This window comes from Manihot esculenta, chromosome 14, assembly GCF_001659605.2.
Source record: "Manihot esculenta cultivar AM560-2 chromosome 14, M.esculenta_v8, whole genome shotgun sequence".
NCBI lineage: Eukaryota > Viridiplantae > Streptophyta > Magnoliopsida > Malpighiales > Euphorbiaceae > Manihot > Manihot esculenta.
Genome location: NC_035174.2, coordinates 25,443,348 through 25,470,462, shown reverse-complemented (window position 1 = coordinate 25,470,462; position 27,115 = coordinate 25,443,348). Strand labels below are relative to the sequence as shown.

At 33.8% G+C, this 27,115-nt stretch overlaps 1 protein-coding gene across 3 annotated transcripts; it reads right to left on the bottom strand.

The window, feature by feature from the left end:
* Nucleotides 1-787: 787 nt before the first annotated feature.
* On the bottom strand, nucleotides 788-26,168 carry LOC110607490 (protein GET1). 3 transcript variants are annotated; one of them, XM_021746616.2, is made up of 9 exons: nucleotides 25,930-26,165; nucleotides 21,884-22,029; nucleotides 15,945-16,024; nucleotides 14,800-14,870; nucleotides 13,679-13,749; nucleotides 13,514-13,595; nucleotides 2,526-2,575; nucleotides 1,185-1,301; nucleotides 788-1,087 (listed from the first exon to the last, which is right to left on the bottom strand). In XM_021746616.2, exons 1-8 carry the CDS (start codon nucleotides 25,937-25,939, stop codon nucleotides 1,233-1,235), a joined length of 579 nt encoding a protein of 192 aa, XP_021602308.1. In that variant the 5' UTR covers nucleotides 25,940-26,165; the 3' UTR covers nucleotides 788-1,087; nucleotides 1,185-1,232. The 3 variants fall into 3 exon arrangements, with proteins under 3 accessions (XP_021602308.1, XP_021602309.1, XP_021602307.1); XM_021746617.2 differs by lacking the exon at nucleotides 788-1,087 and having other exon boundaries at nucleotides 1,110-1,301; nucleotides 13,697-13,749; nucleotides 25,930-26,168; XM_021746615.2 differs by lacking the exon at nucleotides 788-1,087 and having other exon boundaries at nucleotides 1,110-1,301.
* Between the last annotated feature and the right edge of the window lie 947 nt (nucleotides 26,169-27,115).

Below are 27,115 nucleotides of genomic sequence, written 5' to 3'. Positions count from 1 at the left end.
TATAACTAGGAACCAAATCCTTCAATGCAATAACTGTCCGAGAATTGTCGACATAAATCTGCCAAAGAGGTCTACATATTCTGAAAATTACCAAAGAGGTCTATATATTCTGAAAATTAATTGGATTGTATGTGAAAAATATCTCCACCATATAGAAAATCATAAGTGACGATCGAAATATCTCGAAATATCTCTGAAACTCTTAATAGGGATAATAATATCTCTTCATCGATAGTCAATTGATACAGATCGTCTTCCATATAGAAGAAAAAGAAGAAGTTAGATTTAAAGAAAGAGAAATGTGAGAGTACCAAGTTATAAAGGGACCACAAGTAAAATTTATTTATTTCTCAACTTTATTATATTAAATATTTTGGTTTTTAATAACTTAATTATTATTAAGATTACTATATATTGTAAAATATACAGCTAATTTGTAAAATATTGCATTCCTTATAATATTTTAATTTAATTATCACATTTAAAATAAATATTTTAAAGAAATAATTGTATATGTTATAAAAAATTTTCTGATAAATATTTAAATAAATAATATTTCTAAAATAGCATAAGAAAGGGATAATATTTTAAAATTAACATTTTTCTATAATTTTTTTTAAAAAATAGAATTTTTGTAAATAAAAGTGAAAATGCAATAATTCTAGGAATTATTATTACTACTAAATTTATATCAATTGGTTGAACATAAATTTTACAATTATTAAATAAATATTTATTTCAAAATTTGTACAAAATTAATTAAATTAAAAAGTATAAGATAAATGCATGAATGTAAAATAAATATTTAATTTAATGATAACGAATTTATTCTCAGGTAAAAGTCGAATTTAAATTAGCTGCACACTCAAAAGGGAAAAATATGTGGAGTTCATACCCAAAACCAGAAAGGAAAAAGGGAAAAAAGAAGGGAAGCTACAAGGAACAAAAGTTACATTTAAAAGACTAATTCAGCATAGTAAAATGCCACACTCAATGCACCTCTCAGTTCTCACCCTTCTCTTGCTTGAAGTTTTTCATCGGAACAGAGTGGCATAAGAGGCTGATTTTCCAGTTATTACCACCAAAACTGAATCAAACGAGACCAAATAAATAATAAATGATCAAGCCACTGAGCCAATGTCATATTTCTTCTCCATTTGAATATAAATTAAAGTCAACATTACTTTTTTTTCTCCCCTTCTTCAGATGAAGATATGAATAGCATTCATGATCTATAGGAAAACACGACTGACAAATTTGCTAACCCTGGTAGATAATATCAGCCATGGTATAACGCCAACCTGCAATTACAACAGAACAATATGATCCAACAGTAATAACCTGTTTGGCATTGTAGTATAGGGCTAGAAATGTGTTCTCTAGGAAAGCACTATTTTACATGGTGTTGGGAAAAAAATTATCACATTAAATTTTTTTATTAATTTTTAATACTATCTCAATAACATATTTAAGAAAGTGTTTTGCTTTTGTCCCCAAGTCCATCCAATTAGATGCTTAAAATTCCATTAATTGTTAACACCTATTATGCAGCATGACTTGAGAAAATGCTTGCTCCTAACCAAATGCATTGAACTAGGCCGCAGAAAGATGAAGTGAACCCACAAGAAAGCTTTAGTTGAGCTAGATTCTTAGACATAGTATCTCCACAATGGCCCTATTTGGAATGGTGGTATTCTTCTTCAAAAGTGAAAGTTGTTTGATATCAATTGCAGATTATTGTACTATAATTATTTTGGCCATTAGCTGCTATTATTTTTCTCTTATGATTCCACAGTTACATTGGACATATGAAATCTTTGTTGTATATATTTTAATTGTGCAAATGTCATGTAATGTGAATGAATCAAAGTTAAATAGGCAGTCTGATTTGGGAAAACAGACTTCTTAACCAGTAAAAGGAATCTTTTGGATATAAGCAAACATTAAAAAAAAAATTGAAAAAGAAGGGGAGAGGGGAAGGGAAGGCCATTTTGTTGTAAAGTGTTGCATCTAACGTCGGTTGTGGAACGGGGTAATATGCCCCTTATATGGGCCATAGGCACTCCTCCCCTTGAGCTAGCTTTTGGGGTGAGTTAGGCTGATCCAAATTTAACATGATATCAGAGCCTCCCCAGGCGCCCCATAAATGTGCCACACACCAGTAAAAATTCTGAGCGTGAGAGGGTGTGTTGAATCCCACATCGGTTGTGGAAAGGGGTAATGTGCCCCTTATATGGGCCATAGGCACTCCTCCCCCTTGAACTAGCTTTTGGGGTGAGTTAGGCCTGACCCAAATTTAACATGATATCAGAGCCTCCCCATCCGATGTTAAGCGCCCCATAAATGTGCCACGCACCAATAAAAATTCTGGGCGTGGGGTGTGTTGAATCCCACATCAGTTGTGGAAAGGGGTAATGTGCCCCTTATATAGGCCATAGGCACTCCTCCCCCTTGAGCTAACTTTTGGGGTGAGTTAGGCCTAGCCCAAATTTAACATAAAGCAACACAGAATTCAAATACATTACCAATACATTGTCGTTTGAAGGACCCCCAGCACCCCAAGACAGCAACCTACCTGCATGGTAAATTTAAAATATCAAATTATTAAAAACATAGTTTATAATTCCTTTGATAATCAATTTTTATCATTAATGCAGTATAGGAAGATGAAATAGGAACTTTATGTTTTTATTAATGAGAAAGTTTAGGATTTATTATTAATTAGGAAGTAGAATTTTAGTTAGGATTTCAATTTGTATTTTCTTATTTATAGTTTCATAATCCTATTTAAAATAGAATTAATATTAATTTGTAAATACCTATTTCATACCTTGGAATTCTTTTCATTTAAAAAAAAAAGTATTCGAGGAGTTTATATATTATTGTTACAATTAACCAGTACTGAACTATTTTCAGAAGAATATAACTTCTTGCATTTCACTGTATGTAGGAATGAAAATGATAATTTATATACAAGGATGAATCCTAAAATAGGCGACTTATAAATACAACGGAAAGTACCAAAAAGAAAACTGCTGTTTCTCATTTTGACACAAAATAACTGTATTTTAAAATTTTATCAATTTGATATCTGTTATAAGTTATAGAAAGTAAATATGTTAATATAGGAAGTAAATATTGATATATGGGTCAGTTGCTTAATCTTAGGGATTGTATAATTATAGGCTTGATTTTTCTTCCTGTTTAGTTACCGTCTCTCATGTATAAATAGGTTGTAATCACTATTGTGAAAAACAACAAATATTATCTTTCTACATGGTATCAGAGCCTTTCTCGTAGAGATTTTTTTCTCTTTTCTCTCGTAAAGTTTTAAAAATTTTTGTTTGGAGACTTAGGGCTCCGTTTATTTGGGTTATCCATAAAGGGTAACATTTGGATCTCACCATCGCTGGAGTCGCCACACCGACCCCTTGTCAGATTTGAGGTTTGTTTGCCGTTCGGGTGTTGGATGGAGGTGTTTTATTTGGTACTGTTCATCAGCACTATTCACGGGTACTGTTCATCGGCACTGTTCACGGGTACTGTTCATCGGCACTGTTCACGTGGTACTGTTCACGCCGGGTACTGTTTTCTGATTCTGTGTTTCTTTTGTTGCTATCGTTTTGGGTTGGTTGTCCTTATGGCTGAAGTTAAAACCACCACCGTAACTGATGTGATTCCTATGATGACTAAAATCACGAAACACAAATTGAATGGATCTTCGATCAGGGAATTTTGATATCTGCAGATGAGTATGCACAATTCATCCAATACCAGGCATGTATAAAATCCTCTAATTCCTCCTCTATCACTGCAATTGCCGAGTCAGGTAACTCTACTGCATATCTTGTGTCTTCATCCTCCAAATGGGTTATTGATTCTAGTGCTACCGATCACATGTCAGGTAATTCTACCCTTTTGTCCAATCTTGAGTCTCATACATCGCCTTCTTATATTACTCTTGCTGATGGCACTAAATCGTCTGTCATGGGTTCTGGTCATGTCAACTTAACCCCTTCTCTTTCTTTATCCTCTGTGTTATGTCTTCCTAAGTTCGCATTTAATTTGCTTTCCGTGAGTAAACTCACTCATGCATTGAATTGTTGTGTCTCATTCTTTCCTGATCACTGTGTTCTTCAGGATCTTTCGACGAAGCAGATTATTGGTAGAGGAAGTGAGTCAGAGGGTCTTTACGTCTTGGATCAGCAACTACCTCGATCTCCTCGATCTCTGGTATGCTCCACGCGTTTAACACCTTTTGATGTTCATTGTCGTTTAGGGCATCCTTCTCTCTTGGTTTTGAAGAAGTTATATCAACAGTTTAATTCTTTGACTATTCTAGATTGTGAGTCTTGTCAATTTGCCAAACATCATCGTTTACCTACACTGTCTCGAGTCAATAAACGGGCTTCGTCTCCCTTTGAGTTAGTCCATTCAGATGTTTGGGGTCCTTGTCCTGTTGTGTCTAAATCTGGCTTTAAGTATTTTGTTACTTTTGTTGATGATTTCTCTCGTACTACTTGATTATTTTTAATGAAGAGTCGTTCAGAATTATTTTCTATTTTTTGTGCATTTTATGCTGAAATCCAAACCCAATTCAATACTTCCATCCGTATATTGCAAAGTGATAATGCTAAAGAGTATCTCTTTAGGGAATTTCAATCTTATTTGTTACAAAAAGGGATTCTTCATCAGTCCTCTTGTGTTGCCACTCCTTCACAAAATGGAGTTGCTAAAAGAAAAAATCGACATTTTCTTGAAGTAGCCAGAGCCCTCTTATTCCAAATGAAGGTACCTAAATATTTTTGGGCTGATGCTGTATCTACTGCTTGTTTTTTTATCAATCGCATGCCGTCCTCCGTCCTTCATAGTGATATCCCTTATAATATTTTGTTTCCCACTAAATCTTTGTTTCCTATTGAGCCACGTATCTTTGGTTGTACTTGTTTTGTTCATGATGTTCGTCCACAAGTTACTAAATTGGATCCTAAATCACTTAAATGTGTCTTCCTTGGCTACTCTCGACGTCAGAAAGGGTATCGTTGTTTTTCTCCTGATCTGAATCGGTATCTTGTGTCTGCAGATGTAACATTCTTTGAGTCCACTCCGTTTTTTCCGCCATTATCTGTTTATAACACCCAGGAGGAGGAAGATGACCTCTTGTTATACACTGTTCGCTCTCCGTCTCCTTAGACTACTCCTACACCTTTCGCTCATGTGCCAGGTCGCCCTCCCATCTTTCATGTGTATTCCAGACGCTTAGAGGACTCTGACTCCGTTCCGCTACCTGCTTCTTCGTCGACCGATCCTTCTCCTACTGATCCTCCATTGTCTGATTTGGATTTGCCCATTGCTCTTCGCAAAGGTAAACGTACTTGCACTTATCCTATTTCATCTTGTGTCTCTTATGATCAATTATCCTCCTCTTCTCGTTGTTTTGTCACTGCTTTAGATCCTATTTCAATTCCCAAAACTGTTATTGAGGCTTTGTCCCATCCTGGTTGGCGTGCTGCAATGGAAGAGGAAATGATGGCCCTTGACACTAATGGTACTTGGGAGTTGATGTCCTTGCTCCCAGGAAAGCGGGCTATTGGGTGCAAATGGGTGTTTGCAGTGAAAGTAAATCCTGATGGATCTATTGCTCGCCTCAAGGCCCGTTTAGTGGCAAAAGGTTATGCACAAACTTATGGAGTTGACTATTCTGATACATTCTCCCCAGTTGCCAAGCTCGCATCTGTCCGATTGTTTATTTCCTTGGCGGCTACTCATGATTGGCCTTTGCATCAACTGGATATTAAAAATGCTTTTCTTCATGGTGATCTTCAGGAGGAGGTTTATATTGAGCAACCACCTGGTTTTGTTGCTCAGGGGGAGTCAGGTAAGGTTTATAGACTTCGAAAATCGCTTTATGGCTTGAAACAGAGTCCTCGAGCATGGTTTGGCAGGTTTAGTGAGATGGTCCAACAGTTTGGAATGAAGATGAGTAAGTGTGATCACTCAGTATTTTATAGAAATTCTGATAGTGGAGTAATTCTGCTTGTAGTATATGTGGATGATATCGTTATCACAGGAAGTGACATTGCTGGCATCACATCCCTAAAAAAATTTCTTAAAACACAGTTTCATACAAAGGATTTAGGTTCCTTGAAATATTTCTTGGGAATCGAAGTTATGCGGTGTAAGAAAGGCATATTCTTATCTCAAAGAAAATATGTCCTTGATTTGTTGGCAGAAACAGGAAAATTGGGTGCTAAGCCTTGTAGTGCCCCAATGACCCCTAACCTTCAACTTACCATAGAAGATAGTGAGCTATTTGCAGATCCTGGAAGGTATAGAAGATTAGTTGGCAAGCTGAATTATTTGACGGTGACTCGTCCTGATATTGCATATTCAGTGAGTGTGGTAAGTCAGTTTATGTCTTCTCCTACTGTTGCCCAGTGGGATGCTCTGGGACAGATTCTTTGTTACCTTAAAGGGGCCCCAGGGCGAGGCCTATTCCATGGTAACCATGGGCACTCAAATATTGAATACTTTTGTGATGCTGATTGGGCAGGCTCGAAAGTTGATAGGAGGTCAATTACTGGGTATTGTGTTTTTGTGGGAGGTAACTTGGTCTCATGGAAAAGTAAGAAGCAAAATGTGGTCTCCCGTTCTAGTGCTGAATCTGAATATCGAGCTATGGCACAAGCCGTTTGTGAAATCTTGTGGGTACGTCAACTTTTGGAAGAAGTTGGGTTCACAAATTCGGTGCCTACTAAGTTGTGGTGTGATAATCAAGCAGCTATCCACATTGCCTCCAATCCAGTATTTCACGAGAGGACTAAACACATCGAGATTGATTGTCATTTTATTCGTGAAAAGGTCCAACAAAAGATAATATCAACAGGACATATCCGAACTGGAGAACAATTAGGAGATATTTTCACTAAAGCTCTAAATGAGACTCGAGTTGATTATATATGTAACAAGTTGGGCATGATTAACATTTATGATCCAACTTGAGGGGGAGTGTTATAAGTTATAGAAAGTAAATATGTTAATATAGGAAGTAAATATTGATATATGGGTCAGTTGCTTAATCTTAGGGATTGTATAATCATAGACTTGATTTTCCTTCCTGTTTAGTTACCGTCTCTCATGTATAAATAGGTTGTAATCTCTATTGTGAAAGACAACAAATATTATCTTTCTACAATATCCTGTCTTTCTTCTATTAGCAAATATGATCCAAACTATTAATCACCGTTAAGTAATGCTCATGTGACAAACATGCAATTGATGTGTCTGCCACATTAGTAACATGTCAATGACATTTTATTTTATTGCCTAAGTGTAAAATTACACAGTTCATAAATTGATAAAGAACGAAAACCTCAGTCCCTAAATTTAGAGGGAGACAGAGAGAGAGAGAAAAAAAAACACTCAAGCTCTAGATTGGAAAAGTTAGAACAGATAAAGGTGAAAGTACATGATATCTAAGTGTACTTTCCCTATTAGTTACAAATATGTCCTTATATATTTTGATAAATAAACCCTTAAATATTAAAATTTATTTATGTTGAGATTCTTTCTGTATGTTGAGATTATTTCTATAAATAGCCTAGATTTGCGGTGATAATTAGGGATATAATTGTGTGATATGATTAGGCTATAATTAGGGAATTAATTTATTTTCTTACCTAATATGTACTATTGTAAGTAGTATATATACTCCAATTGGCTTGACGAAAATAATCAAGCATTTTCTTTCAAAACTTCTCCTCTCTTTTTTTTTCATCAAAGGTTTCAATTTATAATTTATTTTGCAATATCCCTCCCTCTCTCTCCCTCTGCCCATCTCTCCCTTTCTCCTTTTCCATCTCTATATTTTATCTTTCTTATCATCCTTTTCTCTTACCAAAAATTTTCCCGCTTTTCCCTTTCCCCTTTTTCTTCTTTAGCTAATTCACAGTAGTTCCCTGGTCTATAATATTCATCACTTGGGCTTTGCCATAATCAATTAGTCAAAGCCATAATCTTATGAATACCCACCACCTAAATAGTTTTCAACAGCAGGAAACGGAGAAAAAGTGAAAAGTATTCATAAAAACATGGCTTGTCAAATTCTACCTCTTTTGGGCCCAATGACAGCGAAACTTTAGTGTTGAATATTACAGGCCAAAACATTATAGTGCAAATAAACTAGACAAGAAAAAAGATCGTGCAAGGGGAAAATTTTGAAAAAGGGAACATGTTGATATGATATAAGCAAGCAAAATAAAAATAAGATGATAGAAAGGGATATATATATATATATATATATATATATATATATATATATAGAGAGAGAGAGAGAGAGAGAGAGAGAGAGAGAGTAGAAATATTTAAGGACTTGTTTGTAGACTAAAGGAAAAAGGCACTTACATATCCTATATTTTCACCAATAGGGCCTGGCCTAAGGCTTTTTTCTTTGTCAATTTAGGAATATGTACTTTCAACATTTATCACTTAGATGATAAAATATAATGAAATTAAAATTGACACTGACGTGGCAGACAACATTTTTGTTATGTCCGCATTACTAATTAGTGATTGACACTTTGAATCATATTTGCTAATGGAGGAAAACACCAAGTATTAAGTTGATATAAATTTAAACATAATCCTTTGTGTCAAACACGAAACCACGTGAATTTTTTTTTTGGGTACTTTTCCCTAAAGAAAATTTTTTCCTAAATTAGCTCCTAAAAAATATTCCTATTTGTATACATAATTTCAACAATAAAATTTAAGAATTTGTTTTTCTTCTTTATTTGAAAATTTATTTCTCTAGATAATATGGGTTTTCTCTAACTTTGAGAATTTGTTTCTCAATCCTTTGTTCCCATTGTTCTGAACCAATTTGATTATCAGAACTTGTTTTACATTAATAATAAAAGTTCCAAAAGAAATAAATTTCCTAGCTAATAGAAACCTAAATTCCTTAATACTACATCATCTTCCCCTGATTGGAGGAAACTTGACCCCGAGCCTTATAGCGCAAAAGAATCAAGAACTGAACTTAGAGAGGACGCAACTTTATTTCCTTGGATGGTAGCAATTTCACTTGAATAAAAATCTTTTCTCTTACTTTTGCAGTCCTTGGAAACATATGAACTTGAAACAATCAATCACAATTAAAATTAAAAGACTCTTCAATTTAGTAGTAACAAGGGAATTCAAAAGCTATTCAATTACTCCTGTTGTTTTCTTAGCTTGATTTTCTTCAGCTTCCCTAAGACAAATTCCTCAACATTGTATTACGTATTATAGGAGAAAGAAGAGAAATGTAAATAAGGAAAATATGTAATTAGACTTGAGGGTAAATTGGGTATAGATTCATGAAATAGTTAGACAGCTGGAAGGTTGTTATCCAGCTGGGTTTTTGTTAGAAAAACAATATATATGCGTACAGCTTATTATAGCTGCTTATTATAGAGAGGCTATCAAAAGACATTAATACAGAATGTTATTCTCCTTATCTCTCTAATTTCTCTTTCTCACCTATTTTTTCTCCTCTACTCATAATTCTTCTTTTTTCTCTCCCTTAATTCCTTCTTCAGCATTGTTTGGCAAACTGCTACAGTACAGTTGCTATCAGAGATGTGTTTCAAAGTGGGTAGTGTGTCAATTGGATAGTAAAATGACTAGATCTGTGGTGGTGGGTGTTAATTCAGTTAGATTGGATAGGTTGGAGGAACAAATTAGAATTATGCAAGAAGAGTCTAGGAGAAATATGAAATTGCTGAGGGAGGAAATTAAGCAGAATGCTGTAGAGACTAAAAATTTCCAGTATGGAGGAATTTCGATCCCTTCTTTCTGGAATTATGAATGATAAGAAAAAAGGGGTAGCCTATGAAGAAAATGTGGCTAATGGAAATAGTGTGAGTGCTGGGGGAAGGGGAATTCTAACCATACCCAAAGAAATTGTGAACCAACATCAAGGATCTGGTTTTGGAAGTGGAAATTCTGCTGGAGGAGTGTTTGGGTCTTTAGTTGATTCTGAAGGTATGCAAAAATATCTCCCTAAAATTGAATTAATATCTTTTGATGGTAAGGAGCCTAAAGTGTGCGTGAGAAAAATGTAGTAAGTATTTTGAAGTATACAAAGTTCCAAATGAGGAGAAGGTAGGGATTGCTAGCTTATTTTTTATTAACCAAGCTGACACTTGGTATCACAATTGGATTAAGGATAGAGGTCCTTATTCTTAGGAGGATTTTGAAAGGGATTGTGTGTGAGGTTTGGGAATCAAGGATTAGAAGATAAAGTAGAGGAATTTATAAAGATGAGACAAGAGGAAAGTGTAGAAGAATACTAAGATAAGTTTGAATATATGAGAATTAGAATGGAGAGGGTGATGCCTCATTTAGGAGAAGACTATTTTCTTTGTGAATTTATTGGAGGATTGAAGGATGAAATTAGACCAGTGGTTAGAATGCTAAAACCTATAAACCTTGCCCATGCCATTGAAATTGCTAGATTTTAAGAACAACTCTTAGGTTGAGCTAAGAAAATCAATTATTTCCCTAAAATCACTAAGCCTTGTTCTAAGCCAAACACCTCCATTCAAAACCCATATTCATACAAATTCAGCCAAACAAACCATATCTTTCCTTATCCACCAAAACCACCTGATTTGGAAGCAACAATTAATTCCAAAATAACCCTGCAGCCATGAACAGTCACCAAACATCAGTAAATCAAACACCAAACAATACTATCCTCAACCCAAATTCAAGAGGAGTGAGGCAATCAAAACCTTGCTATAAATGTGGAGAAAAGTATTTTCCAGGACACCAATGTAAACAGAAGACCTTAATGGCCTTGCAAGGTTTGAAAGGGGATATAGTAGAAAGGGATGAAGAGTGGCATGATATGTTAGGAAATGAAGAGAAAAATCTGGGAGAGATTTTGCCTTTAAATACCATAGAAGGCAATGAAGGAGAAGCAACCATAAGGGTGCTAGGGCAGTAGAAGAATAGGCAGCTTTTAATATTGGTGGATAGTGTCAGCACCTATAGCTTTATGGATACAAAAGTGGCGGGTGAATTGAAATTGCTACTAGTAAAGATACTTGAAATGACAGGAAAATGACCGGTATGCATGTGTGCTCAGGCTTTATATGGTGAGTCCAACATCTTAGGTTCACCTTTGATCTTAGGATTTTAGAGATTGAAAGTTTTGACATTATTCTGAGAGTGAACAGGATGCAAATGTTTAATCCTGTTTTATTTAACTTCCACAACGCCAAGGTGACTATTATGCAGCAAGGGATGCAGGTAGTTTTAGCAAGAGATGCAGGTAGTTTTACAGGGTACAAGGGCTATAGCTTCTAATTCTAAGTTGCTACCTGCAACAACTCCAAACATCTCACGCATAAAAGGGGAAGGGACTTTCAATATCCAGCTGCTTTCACATTCTTACCTACTGCTGAGACATCGATGGCTGCTGTTTCTGAGTTATTTCAAAAGAGGCAACATATATTGTAGTCACCTGAAGAAATTTGCTGGCTGTTCAGAGAATAAAGCAGCAAGCAGACAAAAAGAGGACTGAGTGCATTTGAAGTTGGACATTGGATGTTCCTTAAACTCCAACCATATAAAGAGACCTTTTTGGCTATGAGAAAGTCCTTGAAACTCCTAGCCAAGTACTATGGATCATCAAAATTGTTTCAAATATTAGTCATGTTGCTTATATGCTACAGTTGCCCCCTAATTCTATTTCATGTCTCCTTATTGAAGAAGAAGATTGGGATAATATTACACCTAGCAAGACCTGCATACTATGTCCCTGATTTTAAACCTTCTTGGGGATAAGAAGGTTATCATGAAGGGAGTGTTGTTACATATTATAGAAGAAAGAAGAGAAATGTAAATGAGGAAAATATATAATTAGATTTAAGGGTAAATTGGATATAGATTCATAAAGTAGTTAGACAACTGGAAGGTTATTATCCAGCTGGGTTTCTGTTAGAAAAACAGTACATATGTGTGCAGCTTATTGTAGAGAGGCTATCCAAGCACATTAATACAGAATGACATTCTGCTTGCCTCTCTAATTCCTCTTTCTCACCTATTTCTTCTCATTCTCTCCTTACAATTCTTTTCTTTCTCTCCCTTAATTCCTTCTTAGTACTGTTTGGCAAATTGCTACAGTACACATTGATGTAATCATGCTTACCGACTTCTCTTTCTAGAAAAGGCTCTTCAACGTGTGAAGGCTCAACAACCAAAGCTACGAATTCAAGCTGCTCTTTTTGCCATTCAAGTTCATCTTTAAGTTTTTACCTTACATCACTAATAACTCATGGTGACTCATCAAGCTCTATTTCAATTTAACAATGTCTAATATCACGTCAAACTGCTTTCAATTCAAACAAGACATTCCTCCTTCCATGTTTCAAGTTCTCTTCCCCAAACTATACACTTGTTTGAAATCAAGATATTTACAATGTAAGAAATAATGCAAGTCATGATCACCACCAATTTTATATATCCAATGACATATAAAGTCTCAATACTTCATTGTGCCTTATGCCTTGTAGCCATTGACCTCATTTTGTAGTCTTTCAATGTCAGTCCATAATATAAAAGTCTCAATAAAAACACAAATCAAACCTTTTAAATAGAGTTAATTTCTCCCAATTATAGACATCTAAATCAAAATTAGCATGTAGCTTTACTAAATATTTTGCTAACATCGCAATTATTGACATTGCGCTGAGCATGCAATGAAATGGTGATGACATCAGCATGACATGGAACAGATGTTTGCATGAACAGGTATGAGATCAAGTGAAGCACAGCTGCTTGCAATGACAGCTTAGGCTCAGGTAGTGAGACTTTGTTTTCACGCAAAATACCAAGTGAATTTTTTTAAGAGAAAACAAAAATCACAAGTTGGTCTTTTGGCTTTGATATCAAACTGATTTAAAACAACCTCCAGTAACAAATTAATATAGAAACAACAGAGTTATGGCCTTACAGGAAACTAGGGGATTCCCAAAAGGGTAAGGAAATACATTATTTAGAGAAAAAGATTTCACAAATCTTATTAGTTATTAATTTTCAACAATAATATCATCATAAACTCCTAGAATACCTAGATTACATAGGTAATAGTCTAATATCAATTCTATTACTACCAGGATTAAAGAAATATAAATCAAACTCTAATTAGGAATATAAAATAATCTTCCTTAAAATAATGTTCCAAGTCCTAATTAATAATAAATTCCTAAATAGCATACACTTCCTAGTTAATAGAAACCTGAAGTTCTTAATTTTAAAATAAAAAATTAAATCAAAACAATTCAGAAGTATCATCTCCCCATACTGCATCAAGTGTATTTCTTAATGTTCTTCCCCCATCTCCGCAGTCTTATTAATTAAATTAAGAAGAGAGGAAAACCTCATAACTGACTATTAGAAAATACGAAGAGGAAAAGTGATAAAACTCCACATGATATAGGGAGTAGTGAATGTAATGGATTACCGAACGGCTGCACCAAATGCTGAGATATTGCAGCAACAGGAGTCCTCCAATACCAGCAAATCAACATAAAGTATGTTGCAATCTGTATGACAAATTGATTTTGTTTAGGGAGATATTGAAGGAAATAAATAAGCTCATAGACAACTCTAATGCACTAAACACAACCTTTAAGATGAATATTACTTTGAGGTACAAATCATAAGACAGCTTGATCTCCTTCTTGAGCATTTCTTCACCTGGATGGCAAATATGGATGTTAGAAGGTTCTATTCAATTGGGATATCCTACAAAGCTTAAACCAATCAGGTTTGAACCACTATAAAAGCTTAATCAAGACAACAAATTAGGAAACCAGTATCAAACACAAACAATTCTCTTTCTCTCTCTCTCTATTGCTTCTGCTTGTTGGGTATACACAAATTAGAACTAAGAAACACATACATCAGTAAAGAAACAAACAAGAAAAAATCTCTGGAACAAATGACCAGACCAAGGATTTGGAATTTCTAATTTGAGAATGCAAGGTACTGTATCTCAAGTTCTCAACCTTCATTTATCCAAAACATAGAAGCAAAATTATGGATACTGTGGCTTCAAACTTACTAGGATTTTGAATTTTCTAATTTGAAGGTACAGTATCTCAATCTTTTCATTTAACTCCAAGCACAGAAAAAAATTTATGATGTAGCTTCAAACTTACCATATGTCAATGTTCCTTTACAAATATAGAGGAAAATTTATGATGTAGCTTCAAACTAACTAGCATGGGAATGAGGTGAAGAGAAAAGAAGTCAAACTTCTAATTTGAGAATGCCAGGTACTGTTCAAACTTCTAATTTGAGAATGCAAGGTACTGTATCCCAATCTTCATTTAATCCCAAACATTGAGGAAGTAGCTTCAAACTGACTAGAAGACTATCACATAAAAATGGTGGGAGAACAAAGAAAATTTCACCACCTAACAAGAAGCAATTCCCATTCCCATGGCTCTTAGCGGGAGTAGTTTGGGGATCAAGGTAGAGAGAGAGAGAGCTTCAAAACATCCATGGTCTGGCAGGGTTAGGTGCATAGAAACATAAAGCATAACAATAATAGATGCACACGCTAACATAGAGAGAGAAAGATAAACCATGAACTATAATTATTTTGCAAATGCATCATTTATTGTTCTGTAGATTTATGCAACACGAACAAGAAGATGGCTTGAGAAATTATGGTTAAATAAACACGCAATAATTTCATCAGCATTATAAAAAATTAATGACTGCAACTGCAAATAGCCTTACGATTTGCAAGTTCCTTCTCCTTTGCAGCAGCTAACCTCCTAAGTTTTGCAGCTTGAGCAAATGATGATGGTCTGTAACCAACATAGAAGTCAACCACAGAGATTATAACAACACATTTTCCTCCAAAGTAAGGTCTCATTTCAGCTAAAAAAAATTGTCACCTCACGCTTGTAGCAGTGTTATTAGAATCGTACAATTCTTGATTCGATCCCATCTTATCAATTTGAATCTATGGGATAAATCACACAAGGGTATCTGAATCATTTAGAATCATACAATTCGATTTGCCCCATTCTAGTGATTTGAATCTATGGGATGAACCATAAAGGTAACTAAATCTTGACCGAACAAAAGAACTTATAGTGAATCGGGTGAATTAATATGAATTGACCGATGCCATCATTTTTTTTTCTACGAGGTTGTTAGAGCCTATAGTTTCAAAAATTAAAATTTCACTTTACTTTTACTATGAAAATGCACATAAAACCTATTCTTTGCTAATTCTTTTGTCCACAAGACATTGTTTCCCTCTCCTTCTTGTTTCTCTCTCTTTGTGTGTGTTATTTTACTTCTCTATTATACCTTTCCAATTATGACATTTTATATTAAAATATTCTAAGCTTTTAATTTAATCCACTATCTTTTTCAGAATTCAATTATTTGATCAAATTTAAATATGAGTTTCATTTCATACACAATATAATCATTATTTACAATTCAAAAGTTCATAATTTATAAGATAAAACCTATAACACAATAGAATATACTGTTCTATTTTAAAGCATACTTATAATTAGCTAAGTGATTACAATTATCAAAATGTCATTGTGAATTTGTGATATACCTTTTTAACCTTATGTTTTAGACATACATCATTTTTACTTAGTTTTGTGAACTTTTACCAATCTTTCAATTTGATTCTATTCTCGATTTATAAAATGAAGATATCAAATCTTGATTTGACAACTATGGCTCGTAGAACTTAACCTACTCCAATTGTACTTTTTATAGGCTCTCAAACATCTTTATGGAGCTTGGCATGACTGTTTATGCATTAAACCCTAAGTATTTGGCATTCGATGCAGACATAAGCACAAACTATCCAACATTAGATACAAAAAACTGTCCATAACAGAATAACTTACTGTGAAAAGGAGCTCGCCTCTTTCAAGAGCTGCTTTATTTCTGCACGTAACTGAACTTCTGTACCATCCTTAGATGCACTCTGAAAAGAAAGCACAGTATCTTAGAAAAAGAATCTTAAAATAGAAAAGACTTCCTCAGGGAAATAAAGTTCCTAAAGGCTAAGTTAATCCAGAATTTTCTCAAAGGACTGGCAACGTGAAATATATTACCAGGGAAATTAATAATCCAGTTATCAACTATTTGTTGGAGCAATTAAGCTGTGGTTACTTTAATTATGTCATAATGTTAATCTATACATGTGACTAGTCAAACTCAAAATTCAGATTTAACATTACGGTTGAGATATCCCCTGCATCAGAACATGATTGGCAGTATAAAATTCAGTTTCCTATCTTCTCTCTATCTCTGTTTGTCTCCTCTCTCTCTCTCTCTCTCTCTCTCTCTCTCTCTCTCTCTCCATTTCCACTGATACCACTAGATACAAGAACCAAGTGTACCAAAACAAATAACCATTAGTGTCCTATATATAAGTCCCTGTTTCCCTGCAAATCATGTAACAAGATTGAAATAGAAGGACACAATTATTTTTCACAAAAACCTAATATCAAGGAGAAAAAATAGTACACCATGTATTGAAGGTTTTGTAACTGTTGACTTATTTGCTGATTCTAAAAATATGATTTGATTTGATTAAAATCCTTAATTATCTCCGTAATTATTATTTGATTATTTGCTTCCTGTTTAGTTATAATTCTTTATGTATAAATAATCATATAAACCAATTGTAAAAATTAAGAGTGAAATATAAAAATACTCTAAAATTCCCCAAAATTCTTCATGGTATCATAGCTTCTTTCCTGATTTTAGGATTTAAATTCAATTTTTCTGAAACTCTAGATCTACCTTTTTGGTACTAACCCATCTAGGAACCTTCTCACCTCTCAATGCCGACACCAGGAGAATCACCGAACCGTCGCCGGCCCAACTGCCCAACTCCAATGCTTGAAAAACCAGTGCATTAGGCTCATGCGCCCTCCCTTCCTAGCACGTGAGACATCGTTCAATGCTGCTTCGCCGCTTCGATCACTCTAGTGACGATTCTGATTGTCTTTCCAGCCTTCTTATGCCGCTACCCGGTCTTTTGGTGATTCGGTTGGGCTCTCTTGTGTGTATAACCTTGGATACTCGTATTCTTTCACGGTTCGTTTCACGGTTAATTTGTCTTTACCATGGCAGAAGGTAAAAAGGTCTCGATTCCTAACTCTGATAATCCTTCCTTGCAAATTAGTTCCGTAAAACTTGATGGAACCAATTATCTTGCTTGGTCAAGATCTTGTTTGTTGTTTATCAAGGCTAGAGGACTGCAGAGCCATGTCACTGGTAATAAGAAGCAATCTAGATTTCCTTCAATGGGACTCGGATAATTGTCTTGTTATGACATGGTTGCTTAACTCTATGCAACCTTATATCTCTAAGTCCTATTTGTTAATTGATACTGCTGCAAAAATATGGAAGGTTTTATCTTTAACTTATTCCAAGATTGGGAAGGATAACAAAATTTATGATATTCGGAATAAGATCCATGGTGCTATGACTATCTCCCAATTATATGGCATATGGCAAAAACTTTATTACTATTAGGACTTCCAAATCCAAATAGACTGTACTGGAGGTGCAATCAAATTTCAGAGAATGATTGAAAGTAGCAAGTCTATGATTTTCTTGCCGGGTTGAATAACGAATATGATCCAATTCGGATCTAAGTATTGGGGAAAAATCCTTTTCCTTCTCCAAAAGAGGCCCACGCCCTTGTTGAGCCCATGTTCAACAAGGAAAGTCGTCCACATGCTATGCTCTATACTGCACCAGTTAAAAATGCTGGGTTGGGTGCTAGTTTGAGCACAGTGCAGCCTTCTAATTCTGAGAAAGATTACCTACATTGTGACTATTGTGGAAAACCGAAGCATACCAAGTAGACTTGTTGGAAGTTATATGGTCGTCCCACTAGCGGCCGTAAGGGGGAAACAAGGTACCTCCAGAACTCAAGCTAATTTAGCAGAAACTGTGGAAGAGCCCTTTAAAGAGACAACGGCCGAGTTCCTTTCCCTTAATGAAATTCAAGAGTCTCAAGCGCCCCCTGACTCATATTGACACCTTTTTATCCTCTGGTGCCACATCTAACTTTGTAAAGTCAAGTGATGTTTCCTCTCTTGATACTGATCTATGGATTATTGATTCTGGTACGAATATACACATGACAGACTCTTCTAAAGGTTTTCTCAATTATTTTTCTTCTCTAATCAAAGATAGAGAAGAGGTTTTCTCAATTATTTTCCTTCCCTAATCAAAGATAGTGCCAGAATTGCTGATGGCTCTTTTACTCCCATATGCGGAACAGATTATGTTATTTGTGCAATAAATATTAAATTATCATCTATCTTTTCTATCAATCTATTATCTGTTAGTGCTATCACCAATGCTCTTAACTGTACATTCTTTCCTGATCATTGTATTATTCAAGATATTCTCACAAGAAAGAGAATTGGCAATGGTAGGTTGCGTGATGGTTTATACATATTGGAAGGTGATCCAGGTTCTCCGATATCTCAAGCCTATTTTGGAGAAAATAAGAATATCAATTAGAAAATAATAATACAGTGGCACAAGAATTTTTTATCTTAGAAAAACTTTATCCTAATTTGTTTGCTAGAACTCAGTTTGGTTCTTTATTTTGTGATGCTTGTGAGTATGCTAAGCACACTAGAAACTCATATCCTTTGAGTCATAATAAAAGCCAAATTCTTTTTATGACTATTCATTTTGATATTTGAGGGTCTACTCAAACTGCCTCCTTATCTGGTAATCGATGGTTTGTCACCTTTATTGATTGTTGCACTCAAATGGCTTGGATCTATTTGATTAAAGCTAAAAGTAATGTCTTTCTTGTTTTCAATTCTTTAAGATGATTTGTACTTAATTTGATACTAAGGTGAAAATTATGAAAATTGACGATGGAAGAGAATATATGGATAGTAGTTTTCCTGCTTATTTGGAGAATAATGGGATAATACACCAAACTAGTTGTCCTTATACTACTACTCAAAATGGCGTTGTTGAAAGGAAAAACAGACATCTACTGGAAGTAGCTCGATCTCTTATGTTCACCATGAACCTACCCAAAGCATATTGGGGAGATGTCCTTGTATCTGCTTATCTTATCAATAAAATGCCCCTTAAGACCTTTAATTTTATGAGTCCTTTAGAAATTCTACAAGGGAAAAATTCATACATTGTTCCACCAAAAGTATTTAGGAGTGTTTGCTTTGTCCATACTAGGACGGAGGGAATGTTAGACCCTAAGGCCCTTAAGTATGTGTTTGTTGAAGATTCTCTGACATAGAAAGGATATAAGTGTTATCACCCTCCATCTAGGAAACATTTTGTCAGTATGAATGTTATCTTTCGAGAAACTGAATCCTACATCAGTATCGCCCACTCACATCTTCAAGGGTAAAATAATGAGCAAGAAGAGGCGATCCCGAATTCAGTGATTCTGAATGATATGGTTTAGCTAAAGAGAGAGTTCAAGTTCTAGTGAACAGGGGGAAATGTCCAATCAAGGAGAGAGAATTGGACGTTTGGGTAAGCCAGATTTGAGGAGGTATTCGAGGAGAGACAAGGCAGAAGAAGCCATTATGCAGTCTATTCAGAGTCAAAAATCTTCTTCTGGTGAATTACCTACAACTCTTGAATGCTCCAATGATTAAGATAAACCTATTGCACAAAGAAAAGCGGTCAAATCTTGTACTAAAGACCCTATTTCTAACTTTATTTCTTATAAATCCTTGTCTCTCTCCTATAGAGCCTTTGCCTTGTCTATTTCCTCTGTGTCTAATCCACAGGATTGAAAGGAACCTCTTGCAGATCCTAAATGGAAGGAAACAATGATTAAAGAGATGAAAGCATTGACTAAAAATGAGACCTAAGAGCTTGTCACTCTCCCACCGGGAAAGAAACTTGTTAGTTGTAAGTGGGTGTTCACAGTGAAACACAAAACTTATGGCACAATTGAACGGTTTAAGGCTAAATTAGTTGCTAAAGGATTCACCCAAACCTATGGAGTGGATTATCAAGAGACATTTGCCTAAATTGCAAAAATGAACTCAATCAGAGTCCTATTATCTTGTGCAGCCAACTTGGACCGGGACTTACAGGCAGCAGTTTGATGTGAAGAATGCTTTCCTCCATGGAGATTTAGAGGAAGAAGTGTTCATGGAGATTCCTTCTGGGTTCGCTGATGAGAAGACACAAGAAAAGGTGTGCAGGTTAAAAAATGCTTTGTATGGGCTAAAACAATCTTACAGAACTTGGTTTAATGAGAAGACACAATAAAAGGTGTGCAGGTTAAAAAAGGCTTTGTATGGGCTAAAACAATCTCCCAGAACTTGGTTTGACAGGTTTAGTAGAGCCATGATATCCTTTAGTTATTAACAGAGCAATGTTGATCACTCTTTGTTTATTAAACATCAAAAGGGTAAGGGTAAGATCACCCTTCTTATTATGTATATCGATGATATAGTGAAAAGGTTGTTGGCTCAAGAATTTGAAATCAAAGATATAGAAAAACTGCAATATTTCCTAGGTATTGAGGTAGCTAGATCAAAAAAAGGAATACATGCTGAATCTTTTGGAAGAAACTAATATGTTAGGGTGTAAACCAGTAGAATCTCCCATTGAAAGTAATCCAAAAAAATGAATACATTCTGAATCTTTTGGAAGAAACTAATATGTTGGGGTGTAAACCAGTAGAATCTCCCATTGAAAGTAATCATAAGACGCATGGAGGAACTGGTGAGTTCGTGGATATTGGAAGATACTAGACATTGGTAGGAAGGTTGATTTATCTCTCACACTCAACCGGATATAGCCTATGCTGTTAGTTTTGTCAGCCAATTCATGCATGACCCTTGCGAGACTCATATGCAGGTTGTACTTTGCACCTTAAGATATCTAAATTCTGAGCCAGAGAAAGGACTTCTTTACTCCAAACATGCTCACCTCCGAGTTGAAGTTTTTACAGATGCAGATTGAGCAGGATCTCTCAATGACAGGAGATCCGCCTCTGGCAATTGCACAGTTGTGGGAGGAACCTTGTCACCTGGAAGAGCAAAAAATAAAGTGTTGTCACTCGATCAAGTGCTGAAGCAGAATACAAAGCAATGGCCCAAGGCGTATGTGAACTTTTATGTTTGCAAAAGTTATTGGAGGAGCTGAGATTGCACGAGAGAGACAAGATAACTTAGTATTATGATAACAAAGCTGCCATCAATATAGCACAAAATCCAGTCCAATATGACCGAACGAAGCACATTGAGATTGGTCGGCACTTCATTAAAGAAAAATTAACAGACGGTGCCTTGAGCTGAGTTCATGTAACTTCTACTGGGTAACTTACGGAAGATCTATTATAATCTAATTTGCAAGTTGGGCATGTCCAACATCTTTGCATCAACTTAAGAGAGAGTGTTAACTTATTTGCTAATTCTAGGGATATGATTTGATTTTATTAAGAGCCTTAATTATCTCTGTAATTATTATTTGATTATTTGTTTTCTTTTTAGTTATAATTTTGTATATAAATAATCATGTAAACCAATTGTAAAGATTAAGAGTGAAATACAAGAATACTCTAAAATTTCCCAAAATTTTTCAGTAACTCCAGTCCAAAACAACATGTATCCTATAAATTTTATAGGTAAATAGCTAGATCCTTATTGTCGTGAATGTACCAATAAATTTAAGCAATTTAAGCATAAATCAAATGCAAAATCTCACTTGAATGCACATAGTCCAACCAAAAAACCCCAAAACTTGAAACAAAAAATTGAAGAATTCATACATCAATAGCCAAATGGTATTAAACTGAAAAGAAAACTACCTTCTTTAAGTGCTCAAGCCATCTGGAGCCAAACTGGAAAAATACAACGATGAGAAAGATGACAGGAGCTGCAAGAGAGATTCCCGACTCTCCTCCTAAGGTTTCTTCCTCTCCCATAATTAATGCCTTTACTGTATCATCTTCGGCTAATGCAAATATAGACAAATTTAATGAAATCAATTCTCCATGGATTTTTAAGAAAAGAGTAGAAAAAAATAAGACATTTTATCTATTACTAGAGAAAGAAAATGATTGAAGTTAAATGTGATTGTTTTTAACTACCAATTTGAATTATTTGTGTGAATTTTTTCATAATATAAAAGTAACGATAGGTGATGCAATAAGCTGATCCATGAAAATGATGTCTTAAGAACTTAATTGTGAAGCCTAAGGAATGCCAAATGTGATTTCTCAAAACCTCCCATCTTTGCTTAGAATTCCAGCAATTTAATTTGCAGCTCAGAACTCAGCATTATCTCCTTAGGATTGTGAAATATGGAACTGCTTTTTTACAAAAATTTTAAAGCGACAAAGTTGCAATATATTGGATCGCATAATGTAACTTAACTCTCTTCTAGTTGAATGGGCCAAATACTGTTGGACCTCAGGTGAAATGCCTAGAAATTTCCTGTCTTTTGTTTCAAAATTTCAAGCAGTTTTTAAGAAAATAGCAACTTCTCTCACACTATGAAATAGATGTTCCAAATTTCTATTCAGTGCATTCATAATCAATAAAGCCAATATTTCTCTCTCTCTCTATCTCTCTCTCTAATTCTTCTATTTCCCTCTCTTTTCTTCTCTCAAACTCCCTCCCTTTCTTCTAAATTCTGTAACTGCCAGATCTGTTAGGTTAACACCTATCAGTATCAAACTAAATTGGTAGCATTTTGTAGATAAACAACCCATAGGTTTAAGGATAAATTACGAAAGGCTGGTATCTAAATTCATATTTAAATTGCAATTTGTAGCTTGATACAAAAACCATCAACACATTTATCACTAGTGTATTAAGGAAATAGAGAATGATTGATTAATACAGTAGAAGAATCGTTTATGACACAAATGAACCTATCCAAGCAAAAATGTTTAGTGCAATATGCATGAGTTGATTGAAGCCACCTTGTAGATTGACTCATTTAGTCTTTATCCTACTTTGGAAAAGCTAGAGCTACGCACTGTTTGACTTAGGTTAGCAGAACCCCTTTTTATGCATCACCTCCGCAAACAGAGGGAAGAAGGTAGTTTTCTTAATAGCACATCCACAACATCCAGTCCAGCAAAGAACTTGGTGCAATTGAAAGGGAGTACCATTAAATCACAAATTACACAACCTTAGCATTATGGTTGAAGCCGCTAGCAACTGTTGTTAGAATCTTATGATTCTCAATTTGAATCTATTTTTCAATAAATCAATTTGAATCTATAGAGTGAATCTTAAATGTACCTGAATTTTATGATTCTTGACTCGAATCTTCTTATTCTTGATTCAAATCTTACAATTTCCGATTCGAATTTTGTGATTCTCGATTTGATTCTACATTTTAGCAATTAAAATAGCTTTTGGGGTGAGTTAAGCCTGGCCCAAATTTAACATGGTATTAAAGTCTCCCCATCTGATGTTAGGCCTCCCATAAATATGTCATGTTAGGCCTCCCATAAATATGTCATGTTGGGCCTCCCATAAATATGTCACGCACCAGTAAAATTCTGGGCGTGAGGGGTGTATTGAATCCCACATCAGTTGTGAAAAGGGGTAATGTGCCCCTTATATAAGCCATAGGCACTCCTCTCGCTTGAACTAGCTTTTGGGGTGAGTTAGGCCTGATCCAAATTTAACATAGTATCAAAGCCTCCTCATCCGATGTTGGGCCTCCAATAAATATCTCATGCACCAGTAAAATTCTAGGCATGAGAAGGTGTGTTGAATTTTACATCGATTGTGGAAATGGGTAATGTGCCCTTTATATGGGTCATAGGCACTAATCCCCTTGGGCTAGCTTTGGAGGTGAGTTAAGCCTGACCCAAATTTAACAGAGTACATAAATTGTGACTAAATAAAAAAAATTGATAGTGAATTGGGTAGCTCAATTTTCATCTAATTCAATTAATATTTTATAAAGAGTTCATTAGATCTTATATTTTCAAAATTTAAAATCTTATTCATTTTTGCTATAAAAAAGTGTTTATAAAACCTTTCTTTAGCTATTTTTCTTCCACCAACTATTCTTTTCCCTCTTCCTCTTTTGTATTTTTTTCTTTTTTCTTTTTCTTTTTAGTTAATTTAATTCACTAATTATAGTTATAAAGTTATGAAAATTTATATTCATAATATTCTAATATGCTATCTTTTTTTAATACTTAATTATTTGATAAAATTTAAATGAGAGTTTCAGTATATGTATAATGATAACTATTGTCTATAATTCAAAGTTCCTAATTTATAACATAATACATACATATTATTCTTTTACGAAGAATATTTCTAATTAGATAAATGATAATTTTATATCTATCAAAATATGTCAATATGATATATTTTACTTATTTCTAAAACATATATTATTTTTAACTGATTTCTGAAAGTCTTAGCGAATCTTACGATTTGATCAACACTCAACCTCTTGATAAATTCAAACCCAACACCAACATTTCAAACATCTATATTCCTGCAGTTTCCCTTGAGAAAAGGAGGTATAACATTTAATATCCCTCCTACAAGAAACTATAGATAAACCTCAAATGCAAGGCAAGTCGATAGCACATAATTTCCAGTAACAATAAAATGTCAACTAATCAATGCCATGGGAACGGATTAGCAAATAGTGTAGTATTTACCACATGCACTACTACTCAAGCAGACTTATTATCATACAACCAATCACAATCTAATAACAATGGAAATATGCCACATATGAGATTTATATCAAGAGCAACAGTGCCATTTTCCACAACTATACATTGTAATAGTAACCATTATAAATATCCAATGCCAACACAAAAAAGCACAGGAACAAAGTACTCCAACACAAAAGTACAAAACAAAATTATATTAGACAGGGAATCATAGACTAAATTGAAAAATAATGTAGAAAGCAGAGTCCATATTAATCACCCTAATAGCATAGAGGATATATTTGGCATTGCACCTACAAACAACAAAACATACCAATATTTCATTCATTCAAGCAAGTAAAACATATCGGAGAGTGGTTTCAAAAGTTCTTCTTACGGCTGCAATTGTTAACCTTAGACAATTGGAAAGTAGTCCACAAAAACATTTTAATATTGATTTGTATAAAAACACAAGTTTGTCAAACTGCCTTCCAGAACACGTTCAAAAAGCACACAAATATGAATATAATACCCACTTAGAAAAAAGCAAAACGATGTTCTCCTGTTTCTTTCAGCTGCTATAAGGGCTTTCATAGAAAAATAAATAAATGCATTGTCTCATATGTAACAAAGTTTGATCTGACTTTTGAATATTCCCGTGCTGTGTATGCATGGAAAAAATAAAAATTGGAGAAATCTCAGTTTTCTTTATTCAATCTCCTAGACCGTACCCAGCCCAGCCTGAAACCGTTTATTTTACATTCTTTGGCTGGAAATTCTATCATATTATACTGTAACCGGGTGTAATAGCCGAACCCAAATAAAGAAGACACAAAATCTGCTTGCAAATTTTAAAACTCTAAAGATCAAATAAATCTATTCTAGTTTCAGAACAGCACAAGAAATTTCATCCAATAAATCATACACACATCAACTATAGATATAATTCCAGTCTAATTCAAGTCTCAAAAGTAACAAGAAAACAAACACAACTGAAAAAATTAAACTCAAAGAATTTAAATATAAAATCAGATAAATGCAGGATAATAATTGGGAAACCATGAAATATGGAGATAGATGAAGCAGTAAGGAGAACCACCAGAATCTCCAACGTTAAGCCATAAAATATACAAATCTCAACAACAAACAGCGAGAATTGCCCAATTTCAGTGGGTGATTACCAATTTGTAAAGGAAAAAAAATAATCAACGAACCTGAGGCCATAAAGGAAAGAGCAGCAGAAAGAATCCAAGAGAAAAGCTTGGCGAAAGACAGCAGCAGCACAAAATCTCAAATGGGAGGCACTCGTTCAGAATCCGCTCAGCAATGTATCTCAAGCCAAAACTGGCGTATGAGCAAGGTATGGGATCGCATGAAAGAGAGGAAAATAACTACTGATCTGATCATCATATTTTGTAAAAATAGCATGTAGTCCCGAGATTTCGTTTCGTCCTGTATTTTTCTCAATTTTTTTATTTAATAAATTTTTCTTAATTTTGGGATAAGTACAATAAAACTCACTCTTTATTGTGAAATAAGTTCTTTTTTTTTTTTTAATTAAACTTAAATACTTTCATTAAGGGTCAACTAGACTTAATATAATAATATTTTTTAATTTAAAATCTCAAAAGTTTAACATTTTAATTATCATAAAAATTTAAAAAAACATAAAAATAGTAAAATATTTTTAAAATTATAAAAATGAAATTTTATTATAAAAATAAATTTTATTGTTAAAAATAATATTTTATTAAAATAATATTGTAAAAGTTTTTTAAAAAAAATTAAATGTTTACTGTAATTCATATTTATATTTAATATTTTAAATCATGTAAAGTTAAAATTTTTTCAATTTATTACAATTTTAGTTAAAGGGTGTAAATTAAATATATATAAATTAATATTAAATTATAATATAGTTTTAAAGTTTTATATTATTAATAAAATATATAATTTTTTATTTTAAATTTTATATTAAAATTAAATATATTTTTTATTTATTTTATACAATATTAAATGTATTATATTAAATAAATATTTATTATAAATAAATTTCAATAATATAAAACATCACGTTATGATAATATATATTCAAATATTTCGATGAATGTTTATATTTAATATTATAAATTATATTTTTTTATTTTTAAAAAATTTTACTTTCCATCAATAATATTTTAAATTAAATAAAATATTATATATTTTAAATTGTAAAATTTTATTTTTTTATATTCAAAAATTTTTATTAATATTTCCAATAATATTATAAAAGTGAAAATAAGTGAATAATGATATTAATAAAAAATAACATTGTTGTAATAAAAATATGTATTTAAGAACTATTTTATTATTTAAATAGAACTAATATAATATTCACTCCAAATTAAGTTGTGAGTTATT

What these genes read in the sequence shown, in the direction of transcription:
- LOC110607490 (XM_021746616.2), bottom strand. An exon ending in GGCTTGAGCACTTAAAGAAG is followed by an intron (nt 16,025 to 21,883) that starts GTAGTTTTCTTT and finishes CTTTCTTTTCAG; the next exon opens with AGTGCATCTAAGGATGGTAC. An exon ending in GAGGCGAGCTCCTTTTCACA is followed by an intron (nt 14,871 to 15,944) that starts GTAAGTTATTCT and finishes TGTTGGTTACAG; the next exon opens with ACCATCATCATTTGCTCAAG.